This window comes from Ranitomeya imitator, chromosome 3, assembly GCF_032444005.1.
Source record: "Ranitomeya imitator isolate aRanImi1 chromosome 3, aRanImi1.pri, whole genome shotgun sequence".
In the NCBI taxonomy this organism is placed as follows: Eukaryota; Metazoa; Chordata; class Amphibia; order Anura; family Dendrobatidae; genus Ranitomeya; species Ranitomeya imitator.
Window position 1 is genome coordinate 513,304,451 of NC_091284.1, and position 20,538 is coordinate 513,324,988.

General features: G+C 41.2%; 1 protein-coding gene across 5 annotated transcripts in view; it reads right to left on the reverse strand.

Annotated features, from left to right (window-relative positions):
- Nucleotides 1-397: 397 nt before the first annotated feature.
- The window catches only part of OFD1 (OFD1 centriole and centriolar satellite protein), a 143,080-nt gene continuing 122,939 nt past the window's right edge, over nt 398-20,538 (reverse strand). For 4 of the 5 annotated variants that reach the window (XM_069757724.1, XM_069757725.1, XM_069757727.1 and 1 more), the window contains exons 18-23: nt 16,827-16,927; nt 11,620-11,739; nt 9,752-9,882; nt 4,809-4,943; nt 4,639-4,694; nt 398-895 (exon numbers count right to left, since the gene is read on the reverse strand). In XM_069757724.1, coding sequence (XP_069613825.1) covers nt 850-895; nt 4,639-4,694; nt 4,809-4,943; nt 9,752-9,882; nt 11,620-11,739; nt 16,827-16,927 — 589 coding nt within the window. In that variant the 3' untranslated portion in view covers nt 398-849. The remainder of the gene's footprint in view (nt 896-4,638; nt 4,695-4,808; nt 4,944-9,751; nt 9,883-11,619; nt 11,740-16,826; nt 16,928-20,538) is intronic. The other variant, XM_069757729.1, reaches the window with a different exon arrangement.

Sequence of the window (20,538 nt, forward strand, 5' to 3'; positions counted from 1 at the left end):
TAGTTTTACTTCTTGTATTGAAGAACTGAAATACATTTTTAATAATAATAATAATAATAATCTTTATTTATATAGCGCCAACATATTCCGCAGCGCTTTACAGTTTAACAGTTTCAAACACAATAGTCATAGGTAACAATGTTAACAATACAGTAATAAAGCAAAATAAGACAAAATAAGACAACCCTGCTCGTGAGAGCTTACAATCTACAATATTTTTGATGGCATTCTAATTTTGTGAGAAGCACCTGTAGGCAGGTGTTTCCATAACAAATGTTAGTTTTGTGGTATACTTATTACCTCCCTCTGCTTTCAGTAATTTATTACAACCTATTTAGTAAATATTAAACCTACTTGAGTGGGACCTACAACCTCCATAAGAAACAAACTGACACGGTTCTTTTTTTTAAAAAAAAATATATGTAAAGTTTATTGTATGTAGCCCCCCAAAAAATAAGAACTTCCCCAAAAAGGATTGTGTGCTCAGTGAGAACCTCACATTCCCACCCCTGTGATGGGAATATAGAGGTTGGTCTTTGTAATGCTAATAGATTCTAGATAATAAATAATTCACAACATTCCTAAAATCATTCCAGACATTAAAAATCATCTAGATCAAATCCTTCCACTTTGGATAAATCGTTTCCAAGCATTCCGAGTCCGATTCTAAGGAGTCATTTGTAGACAGAGGAGTTAAAGAATCCAAGATATATTCCATAAACTCAGTTATAAGAATTGGCCTTTGACAAAATTTCCACATCAAATAAAAACATGCTGCGCCGGTCACACAAATGATTAGTGTCAAAATTCAAAGGACTTGGATTCATCTTGGAGAAAGGAAATGACTGTTTACCAGAAGTTGTCGTCTGCTTCTCCAGTGGAGAGAGCGGTGATACTGAAAAAAGAGAGAGAAATTATCGGAGCAGACAGAACGCTGCATGGTTAGCCTCATAATTAGGTCATTTCTACACGGAGCACAGGAGCTGGACGCAGAGGACGCAGCCGGATTCTAAGAGAACTCTATTGGTTTATTATTATTATTATGGTAGTTGATCAGGTCAGTAAAACCAGGAGGAGGACAAATGTCCAGACAGTTTCACACCCATGGATTCCACAACCACTTTACATTAAGATTCCACTGCTGTATAGACTAAAGCACAGTTACCGAACAGAAATGTCCTCTCTGTGTCCTGGCAGCCTGTGTTCTACCCTTATGTATTAGCAGCCATATGTCTACAGACTGTGCAGTCACAAGGATGGATCCAGCATGAACATAACTGGAAAGGAAAATCACAGGCTCCATGTTTTGTTTGTGATTTTATTTACATAGAACAATAAAGCAAAGCTGCAAATCTCAGAAAAATAGGCTAAAATGGGTTGTCGGGCTTCAATCTCCATGTCTGCAGTCAGTTTGTAACTGCAGACTTGTGAATCCTCACACCGTGCACACACGCACTGTGAGGATTCTCCATTGGCGGGAGAGGAGGGGGTGTGACCGTAAGTATGTGATTTGCATACATGCGGTCACATGCCGACTAGACTGTATTTGGCCTTGCTTAATGCAAGTGTATTGAGTGACGCTGGATACAGTCTGCAAATCCCATCCTTGCGGTTACATTACTGCTCACTGCTGGCTCCGGAACCAGAGAATCTCACAGCGCACAGTACGTACGATCTGAGGACTTGTAGTTTTAGACCGGACAATCCTTTAAAGGGCCTGTCAGCACACAATGACTTAACATGAATTTCACACGCTCCACAGTGGGGCCAATCATTTGTATACACCTTCCCACCAGCTTGGTTTCCATCTATCTTCTCCCTTCTTTGGCTCTATGAAGCCAGAGCTGTCAAAGATGAGGCGGGGGGAAGATCAATAGATGCTTCAATACAAAAGATTGGGTCAGGGTTTGACCATTCTATCTATGTACCTGTATTGTTTCCCGAAACAACAGAAACTTAGTCTGAAAAAGCTCCAATGGCCAATGTGAAAAATGCAAGATTTATATTTTTTATTTTTAATACAGATTGTGATATGTAAAATGATATGTTAAATAAAAATATATATTTTTTTTATTTAACCCAAAAACCAGCTATAAATAATGTAATTTTCTAATGATAGCTTTGTTTTAAGACTGTTAGTATGATTTTCAGTCCCAATGCAGGATTACTCTACTAGGATAATTAATACCAATGGTTTGAAAATACATATTAGTATATGATTTGTGTTCTTTTCCTGCACTGTGGAGACACATGTCTACTGATGTTGTAGGTGCTATTTGAGCTTGTCCTTCCCCCCCCTTACAGTATTTCACTTATAGATACTTTTTGTCTAATTATGGCTTCATTATTTTGTAAAGCAGATTTGAGTAAAGGTTACGTTTTAGACATTTTTTTTTAGTTACACTGAAAATACAGGCATGTTAAAGGGAATCTGTTACCCCCTGGGACATATATGACTTATTAATATGGGCATACAGGTAACAGAGATGTTACTCTAGTCCTCCCTGTATGCCTCATATTAATGGTCTTGTTGTTGAGAAATCTTATATTCTTTCCTTACGGTAATGATTTCTTCCAGGCTATGGGGCGTGCGGTGCCTGGTAGAAATTCCTGCCTCCTGTCTTCGTTATAATACTACCCACCTCCCATGCACGTCGGTTCTGGTGCCAGAAACCCGCACCTGCACTCCCTCCACAGTACATACCTTTTCCTCCCTTCTACACATGGTTCCTAGTGATGACTATGCAGGAAGGAAATGGGGAAGTGTGCAGGAAATCCCTGAATACAGTGCCTATAAATGGAGAATAAGGTACGGATTGTGGAGGGACTGCAGGGCGCATGCGTGGGATTCCAGCACCACAGCTGACATGCATGGGATGGGGATAGTATTGTAATGAGGGCAGGAGGAGGCAGGGATTTCTTCCAGGCACCGTACGCCCCAGAGCTTGGAAGAAACCATTAACATAAGGATAGAATAAAAGATTTCTCAACAACAAGACCGTTAAACTAGTCCTACTTGTATGCCTCATATTAACATTTCTATTACCTGTATTCCCATATCAGTAGGGCACATATGTCCCAGGGGTGACAGATTCCCTTTAAAGAGCAAGAGAAGTTAGACCGAACGACTTTGATTCTTCTGGGTCTAGGAGTCCATTGGGCGGTCCCATTCAATGACTGACAGACTTCACTGTATGACTCTGTATGTAAAGCAGTGGTAAAGTCACTGCTTACTGGACTTCTAAGCCTAGAATGTGACTGGCTTACATGTCTGACATTCATAGAGTAAGAACTGCAATGTCTTGACTAGCCATGAATCTCCTAGCTTGAACTCAATGGCCTATTTGCCTATAAGGCTTCTTTTAAACATACCGTTGTTTTGTGGCCCGTTTTTGCGGCCCCAATAGATTTCTATGGGGCCGCAACAATTTCACAGTGCGCTGTATGGCCGTGAAAAAAGATCGAGCCTGCTCGATCTTTTACACTGCTTACGGACAGGGCCCCCATTGAAAATCAATGGGGCCACAAAAACAATGGAAGCTTGTTTTTGCGGTGCACCGTGACTTCTGGTTTTGCGGAACACCGTTTTTTTTCCCCAATACTATTTCTATAGTATTGGAAACCCGAAAAATGGCGACTGATGAGTTCAGGTTAAAAATCCGGCAGCTGGTCCAAACACCATGGTCTGTGCTAATATGCCTGTGAGACTGGTAGTTAGAGTCAAGAGACTTTCAGCCAGTCTGGACATTGTCCGACCGTACTTTGGACTGTGAATGTCGGATGTGTGAAACTGGCTGTAGACCATTAGGTTCCGTGTTATCTTCTTGCCACAGAACACTATACTAATCTGCTGAGCTGCTCCTGGTCTAGAACATGTTGCTTAAAAGGTTTCCTTTACATATATTAGTGCAATAAAGCAGTCAATGCAACGATTCACAACTTCCAAAGGCGCCGATAATATAGACAGAAAATATAGTGAGCAGGAACGAACATGGCTTCTCTCGCTGCTGCGATACAAAACTACAGCGCCCTGTGTGAACCTAACCAATCTTTTTGTGTTAAAAACAATTAATTTTCTGCAACCGTATTAAAGAATAGTGTTCCTTGTCACATTTACGAGCGTTCTTCCTAGCAGAATTAGGAAAACATGGCACTTCTGGAATTCTGGTGGTGCACAAGTAGGATAACCAAATCCGTCAACTGCGACGTAGAAATCCTTGGCACTCATATAGGTGTGATCAAGAACTTATTTATTGAATGTAGAAATTCCACAAAATTAAGAGACGTTTCGGTCATTACCTGACCTTCATCAGTCATCTGGATAGAGGAGATCTGTGTGGAAGCGAGCGATGTGAGGGTCTGCAGTGTCCACTGCTTCCTGTCTCAGCAGTGGACTCTGCAGTCCCTCACACAGATCTCCTCTATCCAGATGACTGATGAAGATCAGGTATTGACCAAAACATCTCTTAATTTTCTGGAATTTCTACAGTCAATGAATAAGTTCTTGAATACACCTATATGAGTGTCAAGTATTTCTACATCTTCCTAGCAGAATGGCCATAAATCTTGTAATATTAATGTGCACTGATAACCTGGAGGCCTCTTGCATGGCTTTGTTTTTTTTTTCATATTATTTACCTGGTATTAGAAAGTTTTTCCTCTACAGACACATCTTCAAAGATTTCTCTAGTAACCTAAAAAAAAAAATCTCAAGATATTAAAGTTCACAGGCAACCGTGCTTCAAAAAACCAAGAGCTACAGCTATCCTCGTTTATAAGGAACATTATGACAATTATTTTCTGCTTACCTTATCAGACTTTTCCTCATTTCTGTTCTGAAGGAGCAACTGCATGTACCTGTCCAAAGGATTCACTTCTGGGCTACCGTCCTTTACACTTTCGTCTTGAATGTCAAGTAACATTTTAGGTTCAGCTACAAAAGCCTTAAAACAAAGAAGCCACAATAAGTGTGAATAAACCAGAATTCCAGAAGTATGACTGACATGATTCAAAGCGTTTTTGCTCGAAATGCGAAGTCCGGGTCCAGCGCCTCCCATCTTCATACGATGACGTCCTCTTCTTTGCTTCATGCCGCGGCTCCGGCGCATGCGTACTTTGTCTGCCCTCTCTGACCTTTCCCGGCGCCTGCGCACTGCATTACTTTGCTCTGCCCTCAACAGGGCAGGCAAAGTACGCCTGCGCCGGAGCATGAAGACAAGAAGAGGACGTCATCGTATGAAGATAGGAGTCGCTGGACCAGGACCGCAACACCCATCGGACCGGACCGCCCCTGGGTGAGTATAATCTAATTTGTTTTTCTTATCTTTCAGGATACATCGGGGGCTTATCTACAGCATTACAGAATGTTGTAGATAAGCCCCTGATGCCGGTGGCCTTAGCTTATAGGCGAATTTTGGTTGACAGATTCCCTTTAATAAATGTGAAGTGTTAGATTTTTTTTGCTTTGATATAGCGGCTGCAAGATGAGCACTCTTATCTCTGTATATTCATCCCAGGAACTGGCCTGGAGTGATCCGTGCACCACACCCTATCTAGCATTCCTCCTTCACTGCAGAGCTGATGATTTTTCCTTTTCCCCTTCCTACAATATTTTGATCCATAATTTATAGTAACATAAGTGTGATTTCCCATAGTGAGCTCTAATGGTGCCCATAAATGTTCAATAGCTGTCAGCTGAATTCTCATTGGGCGAACAGCCATTTCTCACAATCCCCTTTATTTTTCGTGGTCATATACAGATGCTTCTTATTAAATTAGAATATCAGCAAAAAGTTAATTTATTTCAGTTCTTCAATAGAAAAAGTGAATCCTATATATTATATAGAGTCATTACAAACAGAGTGATCTATTTCAAGTGTTTATTTCTGTTAATGTTGATGATTATCACATACAGCCAATGAAAACCCAAAAGTCATTATCTCAGCAGATTAGAATAATTAACAAAAAAGCCTGCAAAGGCTTCTTAAGTTTTTAAAAAGGTCCCTTATTCTGTTTCAGTAGGCTCCACAATCATGGGGAAGACTGCTGACTTGAAAGATGTCCAGAAGGCAGTTATTGACTCACTCCACAAGGAGGGTCAGCCACAAAAGGTCATTGCTAAAGAAGCTCGCTGTTCACAGAGTGCTGTATCCAAGCATATTAATGGAATGTTGAGTGGGAGGAAAAAAAAGCACAAGCAACCGGGGTAACCGCAGCCTTGAAAGGATTATTAAGAAAAGACCATTCAAAATTTTGAATTTGGGCTACAAGTGTCACATTCCTTGTGTCAATCCACTCATGACAAATAGACAATTCCAGAAGCGTCTTACCTGGGCCAAGGAGAAAAAGAACTGGACTGTGGTCCAAGGTGTTGTTTTCAGATGAAAATAAATTTTGCATTTCATTTGGAAATCAAGGTCCCAGAGTCTGGAGGAACAGTGGAGAGGCCACAATCCAAGCTGCTTGAGGTCTAGTATGAAGTTTCCACAATCAGTGATGGTTTCTGGAGCCATGTTATCTGCTGGTGTTAGGTCCACTGTGTTTTATCAAGACCAAAGTCAGCACAGCCATTTACCAGCAAGTTGTAGAGCACTACATGCTTCCCTCTGCCGACAAGCTTTGTGGAGATTGAAATGTCATTCCACAGCAGGACTTGGCACCTGTCCACACTGCCTAAAGTACCAGTATCTGGTTTAAAAACAACAGTATTACTGTGCTTGATTGGCCATCAAACTCGCCTGACCTTAACTCCATAGAGAACCTATAGGGTATTGTCAAGAGGAAGATGAGAGACACCAACGAACTGAAGGCTGCTATCAAAGCAACCTGGGCTTCCATAACACCTCAGCAGTGCCACAGGCTGACCGCCTCAATACCACGCCGCATTGATACAGTAATTGATGCAAAAGGAGCCCGACCAAGTATTGAGTAAATTTACTGAAAATACATTTCAGTAGGCCAACATTTCAGATTTTAAAATCATTTTTTAAGCTAGTCCTATAAAGAATTCTACACCATGTTCCAAATTATTATGCAAATTACATTTTTCTCAGATTTTCCTAAATGGTCGGTGCAAATGACAGTCAGTCTAATAAAAGTCATCACCCGTTAGAGTATACATCGAATTTTATTGAAGAAACCTCCCAATGATAACAGTATAATCTCCAAAATGAATAAAAGCTCAAAATGCACTGTTCCAAAATTTCTAAACATTTGATATGTTTTAAAGAACTGAAAATGCTCATTAGTGGAATTTGCAGCATTAGGAGGTCACATTCACTGAACAAAAAAGCTATTTAACTACAAAACATCCTAACAGGCCAAGTTACATATTAACATAGGACCCCTTCTTTGATATCACCTTCACAATTCTTGCATCCATTGAACTTGTGAGTTTTTGGAGAGTTTCTGCTTGTATTTATTTGCATGAAGTCAGAGTAGCCTCCCAGAGCTGCTCTTTTGATGTGAACTGCCTCCCACCCTCATAGATCTTGTGCTTGATGATACTCCAAAGGTTCTCTATAGGGTTGAGGTCAGGGAAAGATGGTTGCCACACCATGAGTTTATCTCCTTTTATGCCCATAGCAGCCATTGACTTTTCAGCATGAAATGGTGCATTGTCATGCATGAAGATGATTTTGCTCCTGAAGGCACTTTTCTGCTTTTTAAACCATGGAAGAAAGTTGTCAGTCAGAAACTCAATATACTTTGCAGAAGTCATTTTCACACCTTCAGGAACCTTAAAGGGCCCTATCAGCTGTTTCCCCGTGATTCCAGCCCAAAACTTGACTCCTCCATCTCCTTGCTGACGTTGCAGCCTTGTTGGGACATGGTGGCCATCCACTACTCCATCCATCTGGACCATCCAGGGTTGCTCGACACTCATCAGTAAACAAGACTGTTTGAATATTAGTCTTCATGTATGTCTGGGCCCACTGCAAGTGTTTCTGCTTGTGAACAATGTTTAGGGGTGGCCGAATAGTAGGTTTATGCACCAAAGCAAGCCTTTGAAGGATCATACACCTTGAGGTTCGAGGGACTCCAGAGGCATCAGCAGCTTGAAAAAACAGTTTGCTGCTTTGGAATGGTATTTTGGCAGCTACTCTCTTAATGTAATGAATTTGTCTGGCAGAAACCTTCCTCATTATGCCTTTATCTGCATGAACTCTGCCTGTGCTCTGTTTCAGTCACAAATCTCTTCACAGTATGATGATCACTCTTTAATTTTCATGAAATATCTAATGTTTTCATACCTTGTCCAAGGCATTGCACTATTTAACACTTTTCAGCAGCAGAGAGATCCTTATTATTTCCCATATTGCTTGAAACCTATGGCCTGCTTAATAATGTGGAACATTATTTTTAAATAGTTTTCCTTTAATTAGAATCACCTGGAAAACTAATTATCACATGTGTTCAAGATTGAATTCAGTGATTTATTGAGCCCTGAGACACAATACCATCCACGGGTTTATTTAAACAACAAAACAATTAAATCTTTAAGACACTTAAGTCCAATTCGCATAATAATTTGGATCACAGTGTAATTTACTGAAATAATGACTCTTGGGTTTTCATTGGCTGTAAGCCATAATCATCAACATTAACAAAATTAACACTTGAAATAGACCACTCTGTTTGTAATGACTCTATATAGGAATTTCACTTTTTGTTTTGAAGAACTGAAATAAATTAACATTTTGATGATTTACATCTGTTAGCCAGCATAAGTGTTGTGAATTCTGCTCTTGGGTTCCCTCCAGTGGTTGTAAGTGGGAATGCAGTTGTCTTTGAGTCGCAGTCCTGGCCAGGTGTATCTAATGATTACAATTCTGACTGGGATATTTAGGTGTGCAGGATCCTTTAGCCCTTGCCAGTTGTCAATGTTCCTTGTGAAGTGATGGATCACTTTCTGGCTTCTCCTGCTTGCTGCTAAATTCAGCAAAGATAAGTGTTTGTTTTTTTGTATCTGTGGCACACTGCTGTGTGCTTGATTCAGTTTTATTCCTGCTCTGATTGTAGGATTCACTGGAGTTGCAGATTTACGCTCCTACATCTATTAGTTAGATGTAGGAAGTTTTTGTATTTTCTGCTGTGGATGTTTTTGAAGGGTTTTAATACTGACCGCACAGAACTCTGTCCTATCCTGTCCTATCTAGCTAGTGTGGCCTCCTGTGCTAAATCCTGTTTTCCTGCCTGTGTATGTTTTTTCCTCTCCGACTCACCGCCAATATTTGTGGGGGGCTGTCTATCCTTTGGGGATTTTCTCTGAGGCAAGATAGTATTCCTATTTCCATCTTTAGGGGTATTTAGTCCTCCGGCTGTGACGAGGTGTCTAGGTGTGTTAGGTACACTCCACGGCTACTTCTAGTTGCGGTGTTCAGGTTTGCGGTCAGTATAGTGGCCACCATCTCCAGTGAAAGTTCTCATGCAGCTCCAAGGTCACCGGATCATAACACATAAGTACATGTGGGGGTTCCCTAGCAGCCAGGCAATCCCCACATGTACTTATGCTGGCTAACAGATGTAAATCATTCAGCTGCGGCAAGAGAAACTAAATCTCCGAGCACTAAACAATACTCGGAGGACACCCGAGCGTGCTCGGAAAATCTCGAGTAATGAGTATATTCGCTCATCACTGGCCTTTAGGTGATTTTGTTATGTTCCCCGTGTGATGATGGACATTAGATTACCTGAAGACCATGCTTCTTTAGGATCATCATGACTATGATGTCACACCATGGACGATTACCTCTGCCTGATGATCTGCATTCCCTTGTTTCTCTGATTGGTCTCTTATTGATCCTTCCTTGTACTCAGGGGGGTCAGTCTCCTCATTCCTGTCCAAGTCTTTAGCTGAATTATCTTTTTCTTTACTGCTGACTAAAAAGAAAGACAAATGTTACTTTAGCCCATGATCTCTTCCCAACTAGAAACGGCAGCCTGTACATATGTACAAAAGGATTATTAGGTACCTGCTACGGGCAATGATTTTAGCTTCACACCCAATATGTCCTCGTATGTAATAATCTATACAAGCACATACATGAAGATACCAAATTATACAGCCAGAAAATTAATAACAGAGATAAAAATCAGACACGTCTGTATCTGCGGCAGGTTGGGTTTTCCCTCTTTGATCGTCTTGTCTCTCCTGGATGTCAGTAGGGCCATTAGTTTCTTGTTTTTTTGTATTAGCAGCATCACAAAAATGATTCACCTAGCAGTTATATACATCGGTACCATAAAAAGTGAGCACAAAAGCTGCCAATCATATCTTATTCACCAAGGACATCACAGACAAAGTCACGTCAGGAAGATTCTGTAATAACGAAGCAGGAGCCCTTACTTTTTTGTTTGCTCCTTGTTCTGCCTTACGAACAAGACAGTTCTTAATGACATTGGCTGTGTGTTTGGCATTGTCGTCCTGCTACAGAATAGATTTGGAGCCAATCAGAACGACTGTTCAGAGAACTCTGACCAGAAATTATTTTTATTAAAAAATTGTGGCCCAATAAATACAACTCAACTACACAGGAAAACATTAGAATTGGGGGCAGAAAAATGGCTGGCAGCATGTGCTCTGGACTGATGACGTGAAATATTTGGCTGTCACAGAAGGCAGTTTGTTCTCTGAAGTGCTGGAGAGCAGTACAATAGTGAGTGTCTGCAGGCAACAGTGAAGCATGGTGGAGGTTACTTACAATCTTGGGCCTAGATTTAAGTGAATGGAATTGGGGATTTAGTAAGGATTAATTGGGTCCTCAATGCTGAGAAATACAGGCAGACACTTCTTCATCATACAGCACAATTCCATCAGGGAGGCTTCTGATTTTCCAGCTGCAGAATAAATTTGGAACCAACGACCCAAATATTAAGCTAAAGTCGTTAACAACCTTCTTCAGGGTAAGTAAGTAAAGTCCTGGAAGTGATGGTATGGCCCCACAGAGACTTTATCTCATCATTTCATCTGTCTGAGATTACATGGAAAGATCTGTGGCTAGTTCTCCAAGGTGTTTGGAACAACCTCCCTGGCAAGTTCTTTCTAAAACTGACTGCAGCCTTGAAGAATTGATGCCGTGATGCAGTTTTGTAGGCAAAAGGCAGTCACAGCAAATATTGAATAGATTTAGATTTTGCTTTTGTTCATTCACTTAGCATTTGGTTCATTGCTAAAAATAAACCATTAACATTTTTTACAACCTCAAATCCAAATAAGTTGGGACGCTGTGTAAAATGATTTAGAAATCTATTCTAACCATATTTTATTCACAGCAGAGCATGCAACGCACATCAGAAGATGAAAGTTAAGACATTTTTCCATTTCATTTTACAAAAATTCACTCATTTGGAAACTAGCGATAAGAGATTTCCAAATCATTACATTCTTGTTTTCTTTCCATTTTTGGAAACAATCTTACTTTGCAGTGTTAAATTTTCCACATCTGCCTAAAACTGGACTTTATTCTAAATACATGTGATGACCTTAATGATAGAAATACATGAGCACAGCAGACGCACGGCACAATGGCTGGAGCATTCAAAAGAAAAACAATTATTCTACATAAAAGCCAATAGTAAAAACGATCGATTGTCGAGTGGGAAGAGCTCTTCACTTACACGGGTCAAGCACTGAAGGAGCCGCCACTGGCACATCGGCAGTGACACCAATGTCATGGACACAGCCTCCAGATGGACCAGACAAGTCACTTTCAAGCTGCTCTGGTATGTCCTCCTGGTCTGCGGGGAAGAGGAGGGGGAAAGTTTAACAATGATCCTATTATCTTGTAGAGCTGGGCCTGGCAGAACTGTCTGGGAATCACTGCGTTCACACACTATGTACCATTAGGCTCAATTCTAGAGCAGCCGAAAGGAAGTTTCTCTTAACCTCTCAATTAGCACTGCGGTCACCGCAGCAGTAGGGAGGAGCGGAGAAAGAAAAGCTAAAAGAATAGGAGGTGGACAAAGCGAGTGGGGAATATGTCCATGCAGTTATTCTATACGTTACATGTGAAGTCAGTCCTGTTCTATTTTTCCTGACACATTTAATAGGACATCATTTTTTAAAAAAAAAAGCAAATTGAAACCAGATCAGTTTTTTGTTGAAATTTTGATGTCTATGGGAAACCGATTCGATAAATAGACATCCGTTTTTCTTCCATTGGAAACTGATCTGTTATTTTTTGCTTACTGGATCAGCTTCAAATAAACGATCACTTGACAGCAGTCATCTACTTTTAAAGGTACCTTCACACTGAGCAACTTTAGAACGATAACGATAGCGATCCGTGACGTTGCAGCGTCCTGGATAGCGATCTCGTTGTGTTTGACACACAGGATCCTGCTGTGACATTGCTGGTCGGAGCTAGAAGGGCACAGACAGCTCTCCAGCGACCAACGATTCCGAAGTCCCCAGGTAACCAGGGTAAACATCGGGTTACTAAGCGCAGGGCCGCTCTTAGTAACCCGATGTTTACCCTGGTTACCATTCTAAATGTATAAAAAAAACAAACTGTGTCAGCACCGGCCGGCCGTAAAGCAGAGCACAGCGGTGACGTCACCGCTCTGCTTTACGGCCGGCACTTACACAGTGCAGGGAAGCTGACGCCGGGGGACGCGACAGACACCGGAATGTGAGTATGTAGTGTTTGTTTTTTTTTACATTTACAATAGTAACCAGGGTAAACATCGGGTTACTAAGCGCGGCCCTGCGCTTAGTAACCCGATGTTTACCCTGGTTACCTGGGGACTTCGGAATCGTTGGTCGCTGGAGAGCTGTCTGTGTGACAGCTCTCCATCGTCCACACAGCGACGCTGCAGCGATCGGCATCGTTATCTATATCGCTGCAGCGTCACTTAATGTGACGGTACCTTTAGTTTTCCATCCAGTTGCAATCAGTTTTTTTTAGCCGGACAAAAAAGTGCTAACTGCACAACTTTTTTGTCCTGCTAAGATAACGGATTGCTGCGGGATCCATTTCAAATGGATGATTACTGGACATGTAAGCTTTGTTGTTTTTTTTTTTTAATTTACAGTCGTGGCCAAAAGTGTTGGCACTCTTGAAAGTGTTCCAGAAAAGGAAGTATTTTTTCCAGAAAATTATTGTAATTACACGTTTTGTTACACACATTTATTCCCTTTGTGTGAATTGGAACAACACAAAAAATGACTAAAAAAGGTAAACGGGACATAATTTCACACAAAACCCCAAAGATGGTCAAGACAAAATTGTTGGCACCCTCAACTTAATATTTGGTTGCACACCCTTTGAAATAAATAACTGCAATCAATTGCTTCTTATAATCACCAATAAGCTTGTTACACCTCTCAAAGGGAATTTTGGACCACTCTTCTTTTACAAACTGCTCCAGCTCTCTCATATTTGAAGGCGCCTTCTCCCAACAGTAATTTTAAGATCTCTCTACAGATGGTCAATGGGATTTAGATCCGGACTCATTCCTGGCCACTTCAGAACTCTCCAGCGCTTTGTTTCCATCCATTACTGGGTGCTTCTTGAAGTATGTTTGGGGCCAGTTTCCTGCTGGAAGACCAATGACCTAGGATGCAAACCCAGCCTTCTGACAGTGGGCACTACATTGCAGCCCAAAATCTTTTGAAAATCTTCATATTTCATGATGCTTTGCCCACAGTCAAGGCACTCATTGCCAGAGGCAGCAAATCAACCCCAAAACATCTTTGAACCTCCACCATATTTGACTGTAGGTACTGTGTCCTTTTTTTTGTAGGCCTCATTCAGTTTTCGGTTAACAGTAGAATGATGTGCTTCACCAAAAAGCTTTAACGTGGTCTTATCTATCAACAAAACACTTTCCCAGATGGATTTTAGCTTATTCACATACATTTTGGCAAACTGCAGTATAGCTTTTTATGTCTCCATGTCAGCGGTGGGGTCCTCCTGGGTCTCCTGCCATGGTGGTTCATTTCATTCAAATGTTGACGGATAGTTTGCGCTGACACTGATGTACTATGAGCCTGCAGGACACCTTGAATTTCTGTGGAACTTGATTGGGGCTGCTTACCCACCATCAGGACTATCCTGCATTGTTTCTTTCACCAAATTTTCTCTGCTGTCCACATTCAGGGAGATTTCCTACAGTTCCATGAGTTGTACATTTTTTAATTATGTTGCGCATCATGGACACAGGAACATCAATATCTCTGTTCGACAATTTTGGTACTCCAAAAGTTCTCATCTCCTCTTTCTGTTCTCAGTGCTTACTGTGGCACACACAGACACACAATGCAAAGATAAGTCAACCTATTCCCTTTATATCTGGTTTAAGGTGTTATTTTCATATTGCCCACACGTGTTGCTTGCCACAGGTGAGTTTGAAAGAGCATCACATGCTTTAAACAAAGTTGTTTAACCACAACTTTGGAAAGGTGCTAATAATTTTATCAGTCACAATTTTGGGGTTTTGTGTGAAATGATGTCCAATTTGCCTTTTATTCTCATTTTTTGTGTTGTTCCAATACACACAAAGGAAATAAACCTGTGTATAACAAACAGGTGTAATTGCAATAATTGTCTGGGAGAAATACTTCATTTTCTGGAACAATTTCAAGGGTGCCAACGCTTTTGGCCATGACGGTATATAAAAATCAGATTCTATTTATTTATTCAGAAAATTCCAGGAGGTTAAAACTTGTCAGTAAATTATTGTTTGCCTATGATACCACACTACCTTATTGAAGAGCACATGAGCAGATTACATATACAGCAAAGTCTGTTTTGTAAATTATATGATTACGTCCATAACCTTGTGGTTGAGGCCGGTCCAACCTATTATCTTATCTGCTTGGACACAATGGATTACATTATGTTGCCATGTAATACATTGTTTACTAAGACGCCTGAATGGATCTCAAACAATGAGGAGTTTATTACACACAGATGATGCGGATTTTCTTGTGGTTTATGTGATTGTCTTACTGTTGTGTGTAGTCTCCTCTGGGACATTAGATTATGAAAACATTCCCCTGTGCTGAAAGAGATCTTTGTGGTCATTGCTATAAAGCATGAGAGATGATGCTGGAATGGACTACTTGTCTTGCATATCATCAAACTGTACTGACAGCAGGCGCCCTCTGCTGGTCCCAGGGGAGTAGTACAACACGTACTCATCCATAGCAACACATTGACCCATTACATCATGGCAGATTAAAACTACCCTAAAGCCAGAAAATGGGCAAAACATTATGTAATGAAGTATAAAGCTTGAAATGTGTTTTTTTGTTAAAGTTTATTATATAAATATTATTAAAAACAATAGATTTCTGCATCGTGCACTGGTCAGTATGCGATTCATGATGCAAGCATAGAAATTTGTACCCTTAGTGAAAGCCAAAAGCACAGATCTAAATGAGTCCATCAATGGAAGCAGTTAAGCTCCACTCAACTTTAGCCATAAATGGGTAATATTGATTTACTTTCTCTGCTGTGACAGCTTGAATAGGTCTTCAGGTTATGGAAAACTCTTCTCCTCCACTTGCAGTTTCAAACAAACAGTGCTTTACCCACCCTGCCCGGGTCCGGCTCTGAGTATCTGCCACTGATCCCCGTGTCTGTAATTGTCTGCAGCATTGCTATCATGAAGACGGCACCACAGCCAATAACTGAGATTCATGGCTCTGTCTGAGTTGATGGCACTGAACTACGTTATTGACTGTAACACTGTCTACGTGCTGAACCTGGGGAGGGTGAGAAAAGGCCATTTTTTTTTTAAACAAACAGCTGCCAGGGAACAGGTGTTTTCCGAGACTGGAAAAGCCCCTTGAAGGGTTGTTTTTCCTTAGTGCCCTTTTACATGGCCTGATGATAGACTGAACAAGCATTCTAAAAAAAAGATGGTCATTTGCAAATATACCAGCAATAATCTGATGAGTAAACGCTGATCACATCTTTTCTGCAGCCTGAACAATAAATCTCTGCTGAAAGCACATCTCCTGGTATAAGGGGTTGGCTGCCGACAATATGCAAACTGTACGGGGACTAAACAATCCTATTAATCACTGTTTATACCCTTACGGTTTGCATCGGCCTTTGTAAAAGGACCTTTAAAACAGCGCTGATCGGCTTGTTATGTGCAGAAATTTACAGAAGTATAAGGCCCCCGTACTCTGCATCTATCTATATGGTGATTGTGCACCACGGATTCAGGGGGTGTCTGTGAATCCAACCTGCCAACAGCTATTATGAGTTGCAATGACGCATATATACCCAAGCGTTGGCTGTCTCACCAGGGAAGGGTCCTAGGTTCTGACGGCAATCCCTTCCATCCACTGTTCCATTTGATTGATCTAAAGCAGATGGGACATGCTTCGGAAGGAGGGAAGGATTGTTCGGGAGACCTAAGGAAACTTCCTTGGTAAAGGAATGGCCATTGGCCACGCATATACTCATTTAAGTGCAGGGTATAAAGTCTGTACCGGCTTTTTCATAGTATTTAAGTTTGCCCAGGGTCGGAGGGATTGGTTTAGCTTTCTCAAATCTAATGTATTCCCCAATATATCGTATTTCTTGTTATCCCGCTGTCATAGAGGTTTCTTTAATCACTACACATCAACATGTTTCATGTCCTTCCAGCAGGTTCACATAGCTTATTAAATACATTGTATATAAACTAAATATGGAATATCCTCCTCCAGATTTCTGCATCCTCCATAAGATTATTCTTTTTGTCCACATACTTATTTTTGTGGCAGAGGAGCTGGACACATTACAGCAGTGCAGCTGAAGCTGCTGGTAACAAATTCCGATTTAGTTCCTTGTACCCTGCGCCCATTCTAATTTAGGCTCCCTTACCCTGTAGTGAGGAGTCTGAACGATCCAGGTCTTCGGGATGTAACTTTTCAGGCACAGAATAGTGGGACAAATCCGAACTTCTGGTCGCTGGCATGTGAGCACTAAAGAGAATGGAAAATTTTGACTGAGCGAATTATGTAATCTACACTAACCAACCATCATTTACTTTTTACAGTATATATGTTCACTAGGGCTTTAAAGGACTTTTCCCATTCATCATCATATCCATATTCATCCTTATCCGTAACGGGGTTGTCTCACAAGACACTTATGGCCATAAATGCCTCTGTGATCCATATCTACAGTGGCTTACAAAAGTATTTACCCCCTTGGGTTTCTCCCTATTTTGTTACATTACAAGCTGTGTTTAAATATTTTGTAATAAGATTTGTGTGTGATGAATCAGAACTAAATAGTCTAAGTTGATGAAGTTAAGTGAGCAAAATATAGGCATCAATTTATTTATAGGCTCAAATAACCAAAAATTGTTATGTGCATATGTATTCACCACTTTTGCTATGAAGCCCCTAAAAAATTCTGGTGCAAGCAATTCACTTCTACGTCCCGTGCTTAGTGAAAGGAAGTCCACCTGTGCGCAATTTAAGGGTCACATGGCCTGTCAGTATATACACATCTTTTCTGAAAGAACAAAGAGGCTGCAACAACATAAAGTGCAAGGCACCACTAACCAAACAACATAAAGACAAGGAGACCTCCAAACAAGTCAGGGACAAAGTTGTTGTGAAGTATAAGTCAGGGTTCGGAGAGAAAAAATATCCCAATCTCTGATGATCTTCTGGAGCACTATCAAATGGAAAGAACATGGTACCACAACAAAACCTGACAAGAGATGGCCCCCCACCAAAACTATCTGCCTGGGCAAGGATGGCATTAATTAGAGAGGCAGCACAGAGACCAAAGATAACCCTGAAGGAGCTGTAGAGTTCTCAAGCAGAGATTGGAGTATTTGTCCATATGACCACAATATGCAGTTCACTCCGTACAGGTGGCCTTTATGGAAGAGAGGTCAGAAGATAGCCTTTACTTACACACAAGAATTCTAAGACTGGTTTTGAGAGACATGACATGAGACATGTGGGAGACTCCCTTGTATGGAGGAAGGTGGTATGGTCAGATAAGACCAAAGTTGAACTTTTTGGCCTCTAAGGTAAATGCTATGTCTGGCACCAAACCAACACAGCTCATCACCCCAAGAACACCATTCCCACAGTGAATCATGGTGGTGGCAGCATCATGCTTTTCGGCAGCAAATACAGGAAAAATGCTCTAAGTCAAAGGGAATCTGAATTGTGCAAAATGCAGCAATATTTTTGAGTAAAACCTGTTTCAGTCTGTCAGTGATTTGAGACCGGGACAGAGGTTCACCTTCCGACAAGACAATGATCCAAAACATACTGCTAAAGCAACACTCAACTGGATTAAGGGGAAGACATGTAAATGTTTTGGAATGGCCTAGTCAAAGCCCAGACCTTAATCCAAGTGAGAATCTGTGGTCAGACTTGAAGATTGCTGTTCACTAGAGGAAACCATCTAACTTGAGCGAGCTGGAGGAGTTTTGCCTTGAGGAATGGGCAAAAATCCCAGTTGCAAGATGTAGAAAGCTCAGAGACTTATCCAAAGAGACTTGCAGCTTTAATTACTGTAAAAGGAGGCTCTACAAAGTACTGACTTTAGGGAGGTGAATAGTTATGCACCCTGAAGTTTTCCAGTTCTTTTGTCCTATTTGTTGTTTGTTTCACAATAAAAAGAAAACCAAATGTTCACAGTTGTAGGCATGTTCTGTACATGAATCTGCTATTGTGAGGTAGCAAAACACGAAAAATGCTAAGGAGGCGAATACTTTCGAAAGAGACTGTATAGAACATGGATCCCCAATCCTGCGTTGAGGCTGACATCCAAGCACCAGTGAGCAGAGAAGTGGCTGGTGCTCTCTATTCATTGCTATTTAACCTTTTTCTGACCTCGGATGGGATAGTACGTCCGAGGTCAGATACCGTGCTTTGATGAAAGGCTCCGGCGGTGAGCCCTCTTCAAAACAGCTGACATGTGCCCGCAATAGCGGCGGGTGAAATCGCGATTCACCCGCCGCTATTAACTAGTTAAATGCTGCTGTCAAACGCTGACAGCGGCATTTAACCGGCGCATCCGGCTGGAAATGAGCGCATCGCCGACCCCCGTCACATGATTGGGGGTCAGCGATGTATCAGACAGGTAACCATAGAGGTTCTTGAGACCTCTATGGTGACTGATGCCGGCCTGCTGTGAGCACCCCCCTGTGGTCGGCGCTCACAGCATACCAGCCGATCGAGTTGTGCCAGCTTCTAGCCTCCCACGGAGGCTATTGAAGAATGGCAAAAGTAAAAAAAAAAAAAAAAAAGTAAAAAAAAAATGTGAAAAAAATAAAAAAGTTTAAATCATCCCCCTTTCGCCCCATTCAAAATAAATCAATAAAAAAAAAAAATCAAACCTACACATATTTGGTATCGCCGCGTTCTGAATCGCCCGATCCATCAATAAAAAAAAGGATTAACCTGATCGCTAAACGGCGTAGTGAGAAAAAAATTGAAACGCCAGAATTACGTTTTTTTGGTCGCCGCGACATTGCATTAAAATGCAATAACGGGCGATCAAAAGAACATATCTGCACCAAAATGATATCATTAAAAAAGCCAGCTCAGCACGCAAAAAATAAGCCCTCACCCGACCCCAGATCATGAAAAATGGAGACGCTAAGGAGACCGGAAAATGGTGCAATTCTTTTTTTTTTTTTTTAGCAAAGTTTGGAATTTTTTTTCACCACTTAGCTAAATGTGAACCTAGACATGTTTGGTGTCTATGAACTCGTAATGACCTGGAGAATCATAATGGCAGCTCAGTTTTAGCACTTAGTGAGCCTAGCAAAAAAGCCAAACAAAAACAAGTGTGGGATTGCACGTTTTTTGCAATTTCACCGCACTTGGAATTTTTTTCCCCCGTTTTCTAGTACCCGACATGCTAAAACCCATGATGTCGTTCAAAAGTACAACTTGTTTCGCAAAAAATAAGCCCTCATATGACCATATTGATGGAAAAATAAAAAAGTTATGGCTCTGGGAAGAAGGGGAGCAAAAAAAACATGAAAAAAACGGAAAATCCCAAGGTCATGAAGGGGTTAAGTTTTGAATACAGCCAAGAGCATTTGCAATGAATGAAGAGACACGCACATGATCCATCACCTATTCACTCACTTGTGGTCGGTCACCTGCCAGAAGACGAGATGGGGTACCCCTCTTCTGGGGCCAGATCCAGGTCCCAGAGGTGGGCCTCGCATAAGATCAGATATGCATGGCATATTCCATAAATAGGTCATAAATGGCCCTCATGAGACAGGATAGGCCACAAATACTGTGATCCCAGTAAACACAATGGGTTCTATGGTTTATAAAACTCCGTTTTAAATTGGGAACTCTGAATAAGGAGATTGAGGTTCCTCATTCAGAGATCTCGTGTACCAAGAGAGGGCTGAAGACAGCATCTCTTCCTCTGGAGGACCTGGCCTGCAATGAATCTCCTACATGTTACTGATGATGGCTGAAAGCCACAAAAATGGATCTGCTTATGACTAGAGACGCCTAAAACAAAAACGGAATATTTCAAGGGGACAACCGCCTGTTTAGGATAAATATACTATGACAACAACTGGTAAAAAGCT